Source organism: Micromys minutus (genome assembly GCF_963924665.1).
Source record: "Micromys minutus genome assembly, chromosome: 19".
In the NCBI taxonomy this organism is placed as follows: Eukaryota; Metazoa; Chordata; class Mammalia; order Rodentia; family Muridae; genus Micromys; species Micromys minutus.
Window position 1 is genome coordinate 39272900 of NC_137954.1, and position 16008 is coordinate 39288907.

The 16008-nt window shown below is 39.9% G+C and overlaps 1 protein-coding gene across 1 annotated transcript; it reads left to right on the forward strand.

The window, feature by feature from the left end:
- Nucleotides 1-227: 227 nt before the first annotated feature.
- RBM44 (RNA binding motif protein 44) lies at nucleotides 228-15485 on the forward strand (the record flags this gene model as incomplete). Its single annotated transcript, XM_080933260.1, is given in 15 exon segments — nucleotides 228-300; nucleotides 2067-3517; nucleotides 3734-3795; nucleotides 5142-5312; nucleotides 6198-6381; nucleotides 6461-6483; nucleotides 6607-6691; nucleotides 9094-9208; nucleotides 9796-9924; nucleotides 11688-11767; nucleotides 11860-11933; nucleotides 13906-14223; nucleotides 15112-15142; nucleotides 15146-15237; nucleotides 15356-15485. Coding segments are annotated over 15 exon segments (3018 nt in total).
- Nucleotides 15486-16008: the final 523 nt, after the last annotated feature.

Sequence of the window (16008 nt, forward strand, 5' to 3'; positions counted from 1 at the left end):
ATCCTTAGCTATACTGAGAACTTGAGGCCAGTTTGTAATACATAAGACCCTCTCAAAAAATTTTTTAAAAAATAAAGGCTACTCAGTGTTGTAATGTTTATTTGCTCTCTGATACTAGAATCCTTGATTGTAGCTGCTGCTTCAAGTATTTCTAAGTTTTACAACTCCGTGCCAAGTATATTAATAGGTCAATGTTATACCTTTCCTAGAGCACACATCTTTGAACTATGCAGTCCACTGCAGCGGTAGAAACAGATTCTGATAAACACTACCACAGAACTGGAGGACACCTCCAAAATGGTAAGGATGCACACCTGTTGGCCAAGGGTGCATTTTGTAAACAAAGGGGTGGCTGTTCTAAAGCCTCGTGCAGCAAGCTGGGACAATCAGTACATTTCTAACTTTGCCAATTCCCTCATGAGTTTTTGGTAGCTATGGGCAAGTTGTTTTTATTATGCACTGGGAAGGGCAAAAGACACAAACCTTGTAAGTCCATGGAAGACCAGTCTGTCTAACTAATCCTAAAATTATAATACGATAAGACAGTATAAAAAGTTTAAAATGAGCACTACATTAACTCACTTATATCATAAGCAAAACAAATACTAGTGTCCCCAGTGTGTGACAGTAACTCCTGTGTAATCTGTAGTTATTACAGCTTGTTGAGCATTTAATGTAGATATTTTACCGTAACTTCAGATTCCCTTCGCCTGTTCTGAACTCTAGCACTGCCCCCCTGTCTTACCTTCCCCTTCCTCCTTTGCACCTGTTCTTCATGGTAGTCCCTATCTTTAGTGGTAAATATTTCAGTTCAGACGGAGTGCCCAGTGAATCTTATCGTGGTACTTAAGCAGGTAGTGGCCAATTAGAGGGTCATGAAATAAAGTGGGCTAAGTGTGCTTTTTAGTAAAATGAAATAGAAAATTCCAGAATGCACTGGAATAAGAGTGATTATTCTATAAGAGTTTTGTGTAACTTGCATACACTTCCGTGTCTGTTAACAGTACCCTCTCTAGTCTTACCTCTGTGCTCTTGGTCTACCTGCCATCACTTCCCATGCTTCTTGCTCCCAAGAAGGCTCTACATCTCAATCTCAGTCACATGACTACTACCCCTCGAAGGGTTTTACCCTAGTTTTCCCTTCCCTTAGGATAAGAGCCAGATATCTTAGAACCTTAGAAAGACCTCACCACTTCTGTATGCTCCACTCAGACATCCTCCACTCACTCCTTGCATGCTGGACTATTAGTTCCTGCAAGGACTGAGTTCATTCACACAGCCAGCTGCATTTACTTGCTGATGTTTTCCCCAAACTCTGCCCCTCCTTTCTCTTCATATTCACCTGTTCCATTAACACAATGGTCAGTACTTCTCTTTTAACTTTGGTTGGTTTTTTGTGTGCTTATCTCTGACCCTAAGGAAAGCCATAAGTTACAAGTATAGCGCCAGTACCCTCTTGCCTTCAATGACACTGTGTGCAACTGACACCAGTGGATAGCCTAGAATTTATTAAATGATACTATTTTTAAAGTTATTAGGCATATCCACAAGTAAAGTGGCTGCCCTATAAAGGAAAGACCTCTCACCATTGAAAGAGTCATGACACTTTGTCATCTTGGATAGCTATAACAAAGCACCATCAATTAAGTGACTTAAACAACTGCACGTTATTTTCTCATAGTTCTGGGGCCAGAAGTGTGAGGTTCAGATGCCAGGATGGTTAGATCCTCCTGAGGAATCACTTTCTAGCTGGTAAATAATGTGTGTTAATGTGCTGAGTGACTTAACAGCAAAGGAGAGGTGCTCTGCTGCATTTTGAGGACTAATCCTATCCTGAGGGCCCTGCCCTCATGGCCTCATCTAGTCCTGACTCTCTCTAAGGGCCCACCTTTAATCACTGCCACAGTAGGGCTGGGGCTGTAGCGTGCTTGCTTTTTTCGTGTTTGTCGGTGATGATGTAAAAGTCCAGGATTTGAAGGAGCTAGGACCAGATTATGTCTAGTCTTTTTCAGTGTTTAGTTTCAATAGTAATGTTAACATACTCTCTGTTTTACTGTTTTGAACAGATAAACTATATAATCCTAAGAAAGAAAATATGTTATTTTCCAATGGTTGTAACAAAGTCAAAATGACCTTTCCTAATGGTGAAGAGGACTCCTTGGTAACAGAAGAAAGAGCTAGTGACAAAGAGAACAGCAGTGTTGACAAGAGAGATTTATCAGAACTGTCATTTTCAGAAAATCAAGATACTAACGTGGAGAATATTTTCTCCCACTCAAGTGAGTTTGAAGACAGTATTGACTATGCTTTTTTGAATGAGACCTATTCTATCCATTATTCAGAATCAAAACTCAAGGATGAAAACCTTTTGCATTTCTATTCAGAATTGCATCCTGAAGTACACAGAAGAGTAGAGGTGGCTTTTGACACTCTAGGACCTCAAGGCAATAATAGTATTGGATTGGGAAGGGGTGCTGACTGTGGAGACATGCAGAAGAGCGACGTGGACGAAGACTCGCAGCAGGAGTACCACAGCGCAGAGCTGGAGTGCTTAAGTGCACACCTAAGCAAGTCTAGTCTGCATGTTAGTGGGTTGAAAGCATCAAGCTATGACTTTAAATATGGTAGCGATTTAGAAGATAACCATGGCAAATTAGAGAGTGGTTCCACCCCCTTTTTGGAGTCACTTAATGGTTTTGCACAAAAATGTTTGCCTCAAGTCTCTGCATCTCAAAGTTCTGATATGTTAAAAGAATATCATGAGCCAAAATATGAAAAATGTAAGGAACAAGAAATTGGTTTAACATATCATAAAGCATTTGGTGACACTTTACAGAGGAGCAGTTCTCCCTTAAACCCTCAGAAAGTGCCTAAAACTCAAGTGTATACTAAAGAAATGAAGTCTCAGATGATTGAAAGTGAAGACGTTTATGGAAATAGAATTTTCCAGAACAAAACATTACAGCACCCTGAGAGTGCTATCGTGTTTCCCCAAGACCAAGCCCTTGAGACACACCTGAAGGCTAATGATGCTCACCAGCTTTCTGGGCCTTGTGTTTTTGATGATTCGGTCATTTCTCTCTGTGGCTCTTTGCAATACAAAAGCCTCCCTGAGCCAGGCCTTTTCTCTCCTGTGACACCACGAGTGGCAGTGACAGATAGTCAGGCAGAGGTAGAGGACAGTGCCACAAATAAAACATGCTCTCTTAAGAAAGAATCATGTCTTAAGTCGGTGCCAGATGCAGCAAGCTGTGCAGCTGCGGTTCAGACACTGGCTGCGGACAGCAGAGCAAACACAAGCCCTTCCATAGTGTCTGCATCAAGCAACACACAGACAAAGGAGGTGAGACACAGTCAGCCTGAGGAGTGGCAAAGTGACAGACAAAGTGTGGCCTGTAACACTGACTGGTCATGTGTGCAGCTGTGCAGAGATACACAGGCTGCTGCCCCAGGAAGTGACTCAGGAGGACCATTCTCAACCGACTGTTTAAAGCCTATTGGGAACTCCCCGGATGAGGTAAAAAGCATAGTCTCAAACTTTTAATCTACTTTTAAGTTATGCGGATGGGGTCTGAGGGAGAGATGTCAGCTCAAGGGGATGGGTGTTAGGGGCTACAGCTCTAGCTTCCGGTGGCTGACATTGTTACAGATTTGTTTTGAAGGTTTTCATATTTTGGAACTCCATGTATAACATTCATTTTGTTACACATTTGTAATTTTATATTATTTTCAGGATTCCTTGGAATCAAGAAAAAAAATATCTGATACCACAGACAGACAGAAACATCCTGAGAGGTAGGTCAGTTATATAAGCTCACACATGTTGCTTTATTTTCTGTGTAGAATATTTAAACATGTAGAGTTAAAGAGACTTTAAGAAAATTTACATGTTGGCCACTCCTTCTAGCAGATAGATGCTGAGCAGCATAGAATGTCAGCGCTCACCATGAAGAGCCTGCAGTTCTCCCCTCCCTCCTCCATGCCACACTTAGACACACTTCCCTTCTTTTTTTGAATAAATTAAACATTATATTCAGAAAAATGCCATATATTTGAAGAGATAAATAGCTACACATTGAAGCATTTCTAAACCATCATCATTGGTTTTATTTTGCATATATTAATAATCCAAAACACAAATAGAGCCATAAAGTGAGAGTGGACGAAAAGAAAGCCATATTGCCATACTCTGAAACCATGGGTTTGTTTTTGGGGTTTTTTTTTTTGTTTTGTTTTGTTTTTTGCTTCATCTGGCATTCTAAAACTACAAAATTAAATTTAAAAACTAAACAGTGGTAGATAGGAACTGGTAGTTGAGGGAACCTCCAAAAACTCTTAGTAATTCAAAAACTCTAGTGACTTGGACTTTTTATAAAAAGGAAAAGTTTAAATTACATTTCTTTATGTAGAAATGCAGGTGCATATGGAAGTCAGAGGACAACTTGAAGGAGATGAGTCTCTCCCCATGGTGTGAGTCTCAGGGATTGAACTCAGGTCACCAAGCAACTCACTGAGCCTTCTCACTGGGCTGGCTTGGGGCTTCTTATAATATAGCAAAGTATTTGCTTTTATGAATGACTCTTAATGACATTTGTAAATCATGTCTATTTTCTATTTAAAAACACATTTAACAACAGTTCTGGCCTTAAATGCCTATGACCATAAAAAGCTTGCCCAGATCTTGTGAGACTGAAAACAGATCCATCACCTCTGGAGGAACTGAGTCCTTAGTGAGAACAAACCCTGCTCTATGAGAGAAGTAAGTTTGCAGTGGTGGCTTCCAGCTCTGAGAATCTATTGAGCTATTAGGTTTTGATCCTGATGAGGTGTTCCTGTCATGTCCCCTTTTTAATAGGAATTGGATTAAACCTGACAGGGAATTGTAAGAAATTTAAAATCTGGCTGGGTGGTGCTGCATGCCTTTGATTTTAGCACTGAGGAGGTAGAGACAGGCAGAGCTCTGAGTATAAGGCCAGCCTGGTCTACAGACCGAATTCCAGGACAGTCAGGGCTACACAGAGAAGCCATGTCTTGAAAGCCAGAAAGAAAAAAGAAATTTAAAGTTCTGTTTCTAGAAAGAAGCCTCTCACTACTGTCGAAGATGTTGAAAATCTTACCTAATACTGTCTGTCACTTTAAAGGACATTTCAGCTTTGCGAAGAGGTGGCTTTGCCACCAAAGTGCTGTGAGAAGACCACTGAAAGGGCCATGAAGGCAGAGATGCACCTTCTAGATGTTTGCTACCAGATGTGCCTTCGCCACTGTCGCCACATTCACAAACTTGTAATGGAAAGTAGAGCGGGACTCAATAGGTGCTGATCAATTTTAAATCTAGATTTTCTAAAAATCTATCTCTATGCCTTCATTCCAGAAACCTAATTTCAGTGTTCGAAAGACAAAACTTAGGCTATATCTGGATTTGTTAGCTTTCGTAAAAGTAGTAAGTTTCAAAAAACTTTTTTGCTGTGTGTGGTTATAACTCTAGAACTTAAGTGGCAGGGGTATGAATATGATCCAGGCCAGACAGGGATACATTTTAAGATCTGTTTCAAAAATCAAAAATAAAATACTGTTTTAGTAAGGGTTTTAGTGCTGTGAACAGATATCATGACCTAGGTAACTCTTATAAGAACAATTTAATTGAGGCTGGCTTACAGGTTCAGAGGTTCAGTCCATTATCAGGGTGGGAACATGGCAGCACACAGGCAGGCATGAGACATGGTGCAGGAGGAGCTGAGAGTTCTCCATCTTCATCTGAAGGCTGCTAGCAGAATACTGACTTCCAGACAGCTAGGATGAGGGTCTTAAAGCCCGCGTCCACAGTGACATACCTGATCCAACAAGGGCACACCTTCTAATAGTGCCACTCCCTAGGCCAAGCATATACAAATCATTACAAATGCAAATGTCACAGTAAATTGTGGTTGAGGTAATAAAGCCAGTAAAATAAATATGCTTTCTACCTGAGTAAGGGTAAAGTCAGTTGGGGTTTCATCATGGTCTTCTGTCCCATTCTTTCTGCCATACCTATTGGGGTTGCTGATACTGACCCTAGAAAATGTATCTACTGTTCTTCTCTTACTTAACAGGTAAATCTATGATCGGGTAGGGGTAGAACTGAATTATGACACCATGTTAGTGTCAGGTGAATGACTTTTGCCAGTGTAATGTAATTCTGTGAACTTAACTTTGAACAGGAATTTATCAACTGATTCTGCTAAGAAGGAATTAGGCTCTGTTTTGCTGTCTGTTCTGGAAGACTTGAAAGATAGGTACATGAACTTGAAAGGAAAAGTCCATAAGGGCATACCCCTGGAAGAGCTGCCTCCACTGTTGGTGGAGTCCAAACTGTTGTCTGCCTTCTCCGATTTTGCTTCCAGGGTATGTATGTATTCTAGAATAAAACTGTTACTTCATTCAAACAGAAAATATACTAAATCTGTTTTTCTCTTGTTTTCAGCTAATGAAAGAAGAAGCATACAGGTGATTATAGTTTTATCTAATGTAGAACTTACCTGCTCTTAAAAACTACTTAAGCCATATATATAAATTCTGTTTTCTTTTTGAGACCACTGATAAATTCCTTAATAAATATTATTTATCCAGCCTTTCAGGAGAAAATTCTGAGCTGCATAATCAAAGTCTACCTGATGTTGATATTTCTCCAAGCCTACTAAAGACATTGTCCCAGGTAAGAATTGGAGAGAGACGCATGCTTGTGTGTGCCTGTGAGTGTGCATGTTCAATCATGGATGTGATTCTTCAGGAGCTACCCACATGTGCATTTGTGGAGGAAGAGGACACTTGTCACCACAGACCTATTTTAGGGCTGCTCTGAGAATGTCAGGAGACGACCTCTGGTGTCAGTCTTGAACCTCCCTCTTGAGACTGGGTCTCTGGCTTACTTATGCAGTGTGTCAGCCCAGTTGGCCTGCAGACTTCTAGGCAATGGTCTCTACCTTCTGTTTTGCAGTAGGAGATCTGGGATGACAGACCTATACTCCCTTGCCTGGCTTTTACATGGTTTTGGTCATCCACGGTATCATTCCGGAACTACAACTGTGCCACCATACCCAGCTTTTTTTTTTCCATGCCCAGCTTTTTACATGAGTAAGAGCACAGTCAAACTCAGGCTCAGTGATTACATAGCAAGAGCCCTGCCCAGCTAAGCATTTGTCCTGTACTTTGTAAAATCTTACCTTGATAGCCTCTAAGTAACAGTAACTCAGAAACCCTCACACTCTCCTTCCCAGCCACTGACTCACTCTTTGGACTCCGATGTGACTGAGCAGAAGGAATGGGTGGTGTACTTTGTCAGGCAATTGTCATCAATGTGGTGAGGGAGGTAACATGTAATTCATTATAAACCAGGAGGCCCAAGGTAAAATGTAACTTGTAACTCACCAGTGCATAAACCCAGACTGTCCAAGCAAGCCATGATGTGGTGCTAACAGCATCATCGTGAAGCACAGGGTCACTACTGGGGTTTTGTGAGGTCAAGTAGCATTTCTTTTATTTTGGGCAAAAAAAACCCTTCATTTTTCCCTTATGAAGTATGTCTTGGACTATTTTAGTCTGTCCCAACCCCCGGGGACGTATTTGACATTTGACAAACAAGAAGGTGGTTTAATTGCTATGTAAGAGCACATTGCAGGCCAGGCATGGTGGCAGGTGCCCATAATCTCAGCACTCGGGAAGATGGTGGCAGTGGGATCACTAATTTGAGGCCAGTGTGGTCATGCTCCATGGTGAGACACTGACCGAGTGATCAGGAAATGATAGCAAAGAACGTACCGGAAATTGTGGAGTCCCACAGAAACCGAAGGTTCTCTTACCTAGGAAGAAGGCAGCCAGTCCTGCTTCTTTGACTGAAGTTGAGAATGAAAAGTAAAATACTTCAGATAGTTGCTTTCTGCTAAGAGTATACAAGCAAATGATACTGAGAGGCCATCCCACAGGAAAAGTCTTCTTTAAAAAGAAGATATAGATTGAAAGCTAAATTTTATATGCTCAGATCTGTCATGTACTTTTAAGGAATTTACGTTAACAGTCTTTACTGTTCTCCTGGTGGCTGTGTAGCTGTAGAACAGCCTGCTGATTGAGGGGAAGGCCCGAAACACGAGTGTGACTGGGATACAGTTCTTGTAGTGCTCTCGTCTAGCATGCATAAGGCGCATCCCTAGTACTGCAAAAAGAATTAAATTCTTTTAAATAATAAGTTTAAAATGCAGCAGAATTTAGTTTTAGAGTCTTCAGTTTTGACTATAAAACAATATAAGGTTCCTTACTGTGTGTGTAGTGTGTACGTATGTCATGGCACATGTGAAGGTCCAAGGACACTTCTAGAGATCAGTTGTTTGCTCCTCCCACCCTATGGGTCCTGGAGATCAGACTCAGCTTGTCAGGCTTAGTGGCAGCGCCCTCACGCCATGAACCGCCTCACCAGCCCTGACGTTATAGGATGCCTATAAGATTAACTGAATTACTGGTTTTTAAAGATGGTATGCTATCCAGGTACTGTCTTCACAGTTTAGCACAGTTACATTTTACCTTTTATGTTACTTTGTGATTTTCTTCAGATAGCTCTGGGTTTTTGTTTGTGGGGTAGGGGTTGGGGTCTGGATTAGGTTTTTGGTTTTAGAGCTTTTTGGTTTTTTTTTTTTTTGTGGTATCAGAATCAAACACAAACCCTCACACATTACCCTTGAAGTACACCCTACCTTGTAGTTGTCCTCCTTTTCAGGACAACTTAAATGTAGAGAACAACTTGGGTCTACATAATTTCCCATAGATGAAAGCTTATACTCTGAAATGTCTAAAAGTTACTATCTCAAAAATCACAAAGAACAAAAGCACCCATATCATCACTGTAAGCAGAATTAAAACCCAAATTCTGGTGTAAACCAGCAAGCTATTCTGAGTATTTTTACTACAAAGTCAGATGATGATTTTTTTTTTTTTTTTTTTTTTTTTTTTTTGTCATAGCCTTCAGTATTCAGAGGACAAAATAATACAAGTGGAAAATGCCTGTCTCAAGTAGAATGCAGTGATTGTTAGTCCTTATCTTTGTTTCTGTTTTTATTTAATTTTCAGATGCCTTCTATATCTGACAATAGTCATCCTAAGCAAGATAAATCACCCATGAACAATGTTTTTAAAAACAGTGATGTAAATACAGACTTTAATCACCTGAAGCTCAGTGACAAAGGTAAGGATGAAAATATACATTATTATTTGTGTAGTAATCTGTATCCATATATAGATATAGGTTTAAATATTGCTTGTGCGGCTTCCAGAAAACAGTGTGTCGAGCATGTTGGTGCATACCTTTAATTCATGCACTTAGGATGCAGAGGCAGGCACTCTGGGTTCAAGGCCAGCCTGATCCATATAGTGAGTTCCAGGACATCTAGAGCTACACAGTTAGACCCTGTCTCCAAATACCAAAAAGTAAAAATAAAATAAAAGCAGAAAACAAGTAATGCAGCATTTTTACTGGGTTTGTTATGTCAAAATATTTCATCCATAAAGGTTAACTCCCAAAAGTGAGAGAGGAAAGCTTTTGATACACTGGGCATTAATGTTCAGTTAAGGAAATTGGAGACCAGAAGCCTTAGACTGAAAAGAACTTTGTGCTCAGGGCCTGCAACAAGACCAGGTCAGAGACCTGGCTCTATTCCACGGTGCACATCTCTAGGTCCACATAAAGGTCATCCTTGTCTTGAGAGACATGTTTATAAACTGTTCTGAGAGATAGACACACACAGTTTATGGTTCCTTGTGCTCATGCCTTAGAGAGTAAAAATATCCATGAAGCAAGTGAAGATTGGTTTGATGCGAAAGAGAGGCTGACTGGAGCTGACTTCTCAGTAACTCAAGAAAACATACCAGAATACAAGGAATGGGATCCAAAGAATCCATTAGGTTTGTTCTTACGAATGTATAGAAAAATATTACAACCTAGCTTACCTGAAAATGGTGGTTACTTTTTCTGTGTTCTTTTGGGAGGTGGGCTATAAAGGTATTTTGCTCCTCTTTGTACCTATTCCTTATTTTTAAAAAGAAAGTTGGCCAGTTGGAGGTGAAAGTTTTAAAGAACAAGTAGCTATTAAATCCTCATTTCTTCAGACACAGTGCTCGGCCCACAGGATTGAGCCATTCTATGGGACTGGTGAAAGGTGAGGAGATGGGTAGGAGGTACTTCTGAGTCTTAGGCACTACTGCTTTCTACTGTAGCTCTTGATTGCAGTGTCAGCATCTGAAGTGTGAAGAAGGAGCTTCGTTGTTCTCTCTCCAAGACACACATGTTACTGATTACTATCCAGACAGATGAACAGATTAGTAAATAAATAATGAAGGCAAACTATGAATAGTGGTGAGGGACTGTACCTAGATCCAACACTGTATCTTAATAGATGAGTGAAATGCCCAGACCTTTGTACAGCATCCTCTGTAAGAGAGAACTTACAGTCAGAGCCCCTTCAATTTTCATAACCATTTCAAGAGGCTAAGCCAACTTTTATTACTGAGGGAAAATGGAATTCATTGGTCTTCCATTATTACATAAAAATTACAAAAGAGAGACTAAGAAGTCTTTAGACAAGTCTATGTGCACTTTCTGTCCTGAGCGAGGGCTTTAGAGAACCTGCGCTCAGTGGATGGGAACTTACTTCACATATTCACACCCAGTCTTCTCACAGTGAGACCAGGAAAATAGAGTGTATAAATGTTGGATGCTTTGGTCAAATAGGAGGAAACTAAATCCTAGCTTAATGATACCTAAAATCAAATTATTTGTTCCCCGTTTTTTTTTGTTATATATCCTTCCATAATAACAAGGTCTGTGCCTACCATTGTTCATGTCTAATACAAAGGTTTTCTTGGTGTGCTGTTTCTCAGCAAGTAGTGTGCTTAGAGAGAGTTTCCAGACCATACTCTGGCCAGTATGACGCCAGGCATTAGGAACCTGTGTGCACCCCTGTTCTAAAAGCACTGAAGCAGAGAGAAATAATGCTTTGGGTTACATTGCATGTGGTGAGCTTTCAAGCTCCAAAAGACTGGACACTGAGTAACCCAACCTCTTTGTTTTAGGGTGACATGAATAAGATGCAGAAATCTTAAAACAAGACTTCAATCACTGCTGCTTGTCTTTTCTATTTGGGATTTTGTTTTACAGTATGTAGTCCAGGTTAGCCTTGAACTTACATCCTTGTGTCAGTTTTCTCAATGTGGGGTTACAGGTGTTACCAACATGATTAGTTTAATGCTGATATCTTCTGTCTTTATTTTTTAAATTTATTATGTGGGCACGTATGTGATATATGCGTGTGCCATGGCATGCATATGGAAGTCAGAGGGCAGCTTGACAGAGTCCATTTTCTCCTATTTGAGTCCTAAAGATTGGGCTCAAGTTGGCAGCAAGTGCATTTACCTGCCATCAAGATGGAGTTTAAGTCTCATGATCTGTCTGGTAGACGGAGAGGAGCTGTCTGTTGACTTCTGCACATACAGCTCATGCACACACACACACACACACACACACACACACACACACACACACACACACACACAAGTCAATGAGCTTTGTAATTAGAAACAAATGAAATATGTAACATTGTTGCCATTTTTCTTTAAAATATTGATGTCACTGTGGGGATTTCTGTGATTTTTTTTTTTTCTATAATCAGAATTGGAGAATATTGAACTGCTTCGAAGAGGTAAAGGCTTTTTGATACATGTTGGTGGTCTTTGCCCTTCTGTATCTGAGGTATGCCCAGAATTTCTTTGGGAGTCTTTCAAATTTGTAAATTATTGTGATTTTTTTTCAACCTTCCACAAAATTAATTTTTCTTCTTTTAGTCTGATTTAAGGTCTCATTTCCAGAAATACCAAGTTTCTGAAATTTCGATTTATGATTCTCCAACTAATTACAGGTATGTTGCCCAAATTCAGTAGGTAGGCATGACTATATGTCTGTTGTATAAGGTACAGGAGGCAGGAGACACTCACAGGGTTGTGGGTGTGTTCCACACTAAACAGATAGCTAGAGTTCTTCCACATCTTTCTCTCCAGGAACCTCTCTTCTGAGATTTGGTTATGCCGTGTAATCCAGACTGCTAATTCTGTTTTCAGAATCCTAGGTCCTAAGATTACAGCATGCAGTGTCATACATGGCCTCCAAGGTGTATAGGAGAGTTAACTGATCCTTGTATATTTATCTGACTATATGGCATTTCGTAGCAGAAGCAGAGTGCACTAAGTAGATGTGCTCTAGAAATGGGACTGGCTCAACCCCAGCACCTTCCGTGCCTAGAGTTAATGTGAATGCATTGAATGCACTGAATGCACTCCTTGAGCTCTTAGTCTTAGCTTCTCTGTAAGATGAGGGTTAGGATAATAACTGTTGTTGTCACGTTAGCAGTAAAGGCAGAGCTGGCTCAGGAAGTTCTGCTTAATTAGTCCTGACGCTAGTTATTTCTGCATTTTGTACTTCTGTATATAGTTTTAGGTAGGTTGCTTCATCGCCTGTGTGTTGTCAGAGAGTTAGAGTTGCTGCTTCAATATTTATAGTATTCAGAGTCCAGTTATAGTGATAATTAATTACTTCATGGAGACACTATGCTGCTCTGTCATAAAAACGATAGCTATTGATTTCAGAGGTCAACACATTAATTAAGAATGAATTGCTTATGGGTAGGGTTTTAAATTTATAAAAATAGGTACTAATTTTTGTAATTGTAGTCATATAGATTATATATGGCACATTGATAGGATATTAGCATATTTTTATCAGGTTAAACCAGGGTTGAATCCTTTAGTAATATTATCCTTCATGACTTTTTAAAATATCTTACCTGAAAACTTTAAAAAATTGGGATGCTTTTTTTCTTCTTTTAAATATTTATTCTATGTATAAATTTAGAAAATGCACTTAAATACAAAAATATTTGTATTTTTGAGTTTGTACTATAGGCCCATCCTTTGAAAAACCTTGCATAAGATTTGGTGTACAGGGGTTGGAGAGATGGCTCAGTGGTTAAGAGCACTGACTTCTCTTCCAGAGGTCCTGAGTTCAATTCCCAGCAACCACATGGTGGCTCACAACCATCTGTAATGGGATCCGATGCCCTCTTCTAGTGTGTCTGAGGACAGCTGCAGGATACTCACATACATAAAATAAATAAATCTTTAAAAAATAAATGATTTGGTGTACATACTTTTATTAACACTATTTAGAGCTGCGGGATCTAGCTAGAGTTCTTACCAGATCTCTGTCCAGTGGATCTCTCTTCTGGATTAACAGGGATTCTTCTGGCCCAGAATTATATAATAAAATTCTAATTAGATTATCTTAATTTTTATACACATTTTATATATTTTTCTTACTACTGACTATAAATGCATTTTTATATATTCTGCTAAATATTGTCAAAATTTGTCTTTACCATTGGAGCCTTTGAGCCTCCTAGAGTTTATATTTGTGCATAAAAATTAACTTTAATTTTTAGAATATATAGCCACTTGGCCCTAGGCCTCAGAACTCTGAGTGTGTAGTTTAAAACATTAAATTTTAAACTAATAATTCATAATTATCACAGGTTATCCTATTTTCCCTTTGATTTGTTCTGTATTATCCTGAATAAACATTTATTTGTTGGTGCACACCTTTAATACCAGGCCTTGAGAGGCAGGGGTAGGTGAATCTCTGAGTTCAAGGCCTGGTCTACCCAGCAAGCTCTAAAGAGACCCTGTCTTAAAACATCAAAGACAACAATACCTACTTATCCCAAACAAGTTTAAGAACCTTTTGAAGAGCAACTAGCTATTGTGAAAGCCATCTTAGTTTTAAAAGAGTAAGCTGAAGTTGCTCATTAAGAGCCTTGGTCTTCCGTTCTTGTGTTGTAGATATGCATCTCTGGCTTTTGCAAAGAACAGTAATGCAAAGATGGCCGTGAAGGAAATGAATGGAGTAGAAATCAATGGAAAATCTGTGAATGTGCGGCTTGTGAAAATCCCTGGAGAGTGCACACCGCCACTTCTCTCTACAACCAGGAATAGCATTAGTATGAATCATTTGGAGAAAAATACCAACAAAGATGCCACCTCTGCCTCTTCCACTTGTAGACTGCCCAGACCTAGACCAAGGCAGCTGGAGTCTGAGCAAGATTGTGACTTTCCTCCCTTGGACCAGGTTAGTGTTCCTCATGGATTAGCAGTGGGCTTGTGTTGCTACACTGCTGGGAATGCTGTAGTAACGAGCAGTCCTTGTGCTGGCACAACAGGTCAGTAAGGCTGTTCTTGCTGGGTTTGCTGCCATCCTCCACAGTCTTTGTCTCTTTACTCTTGAAAAGTACCATTCTAGAAGTCATTCGTCCACCAGTGTATGTATGTATATATATACTTTTATTTTGTTGTTTGTTTGAGACATGATTTTTTTGTGTAACCTTGGCTGCCCTGGAACTCACTCTGTAGACCAGGCTGGCCTCAAATCAGCCTGCCTCTGCTACCTCAGTGCTGGGAGTAAAGGCGTGTAGATAGATAGATAGATAGATAGATAGATAGATAGATAGATAGATAGATAGATAGATAGGCAGACAGACAGAGATATAGATATTTTTACAGTAGCCTTACCACATACTTCTCAGAACTATAAAACATGGTTATTTCGTTTTCATAGCCCTTATCTTTACCCCACTGCAGTTATAAATACTTCCTGGTATGTGATAGTTTTGCTCAGCAAAATGTCTGCTGCCCAGTAGGCATTCCATTTTTTTTTTTTTACATGCAATAAAATTCACTCCTGAGGTTCATGACTAGGCATAGGCACTTAAGTAGGTACCCGCCACTAACGCTAAAGAACAGTACCCACACTTCCAAACCACTCTCTTGTATGATGCTTGCATGTGTGTCCACTGTCCTCCAGCCAGCCCTCCTGATCCTGTCATTTGATGCCTGCTAAGTGCTGTTGCTGCGTTTCCATTTAGACATTTCTCTGCTAGTAGGCACCTCAGCACTAGCATCTTCCTAACTTCACAGGACTTCCTTTGCATTCCTTTGAACCTAACTCTTACTTGTCCTGTGTTTTCATTACCAAGCTTCTCAGTGACATAGCTTATATTCATTGTCTTCATTGATTGTCCCATGATCTTTTCAGTTCATACCTTCAAATACATTGAACCTTCGGAGCTTCACCAAGATCATGAAGAGATTGGCTGAACTACATCCAGATATCAGCAGGTATGAACCAAGGTTGGAATTTAATTATATACTGTGTGTAAAAATGTAGTGTTCAGAACTTCTGACACATGATTGTTTTGGAATCAGGATTGCTTATGTCTGTGTTTCTCTTGGATAGAGACCATATTATAGAGGCTCTTCAGGAAGTGAGGATAAATCACAAAGGTTTTCTGAATGGTTTGTCCATCAATACCATTGTAAAAATGACTTCATCTTTTCTGAGAAACTCTGCTTCCCATTTAAAATAAATGAAGCAATACAGAGGTAATGTAGCATTTGCTTTTATACTTAAATATTTAAGATTTTAGTTTCTTATATAAAACAATTGGTCATAAGTTGAAATTGCAATACAACAATAAAATACCCCATTTTAAAACAAGTCTGCTATGATAGCTGTTAATATAAAACCAATATTTGTAAGAGGGAAGAACTGCTTCAGCTTCTGTTTTCTGGGTATAGTTCATCGTGGTGGAGATGACATGGCAGAAAGGCTCCATGGTGACAGGTGTGTGTTCCTTACATGACAGCAGAGAAGTAAACACTAAGACCCAGCCGACAACCTTTAAAGCCTATTCCTTCCCCCACTGTAGCTAGCCATCAGCTAGGAGTTTAGAGACCTTCTAGACAGCTGTTCCCAGGCAAATGAGGTCTTGTGAACTCAACAAGGATGGTTTCACATAGTGCAAACTGTGCACAGTGAGACACAGTAGACGCTCCTGGTGGGCTGTTCTCCCATTCATGCTCAGTGCCTCACAGTGATGCAGACTAGCA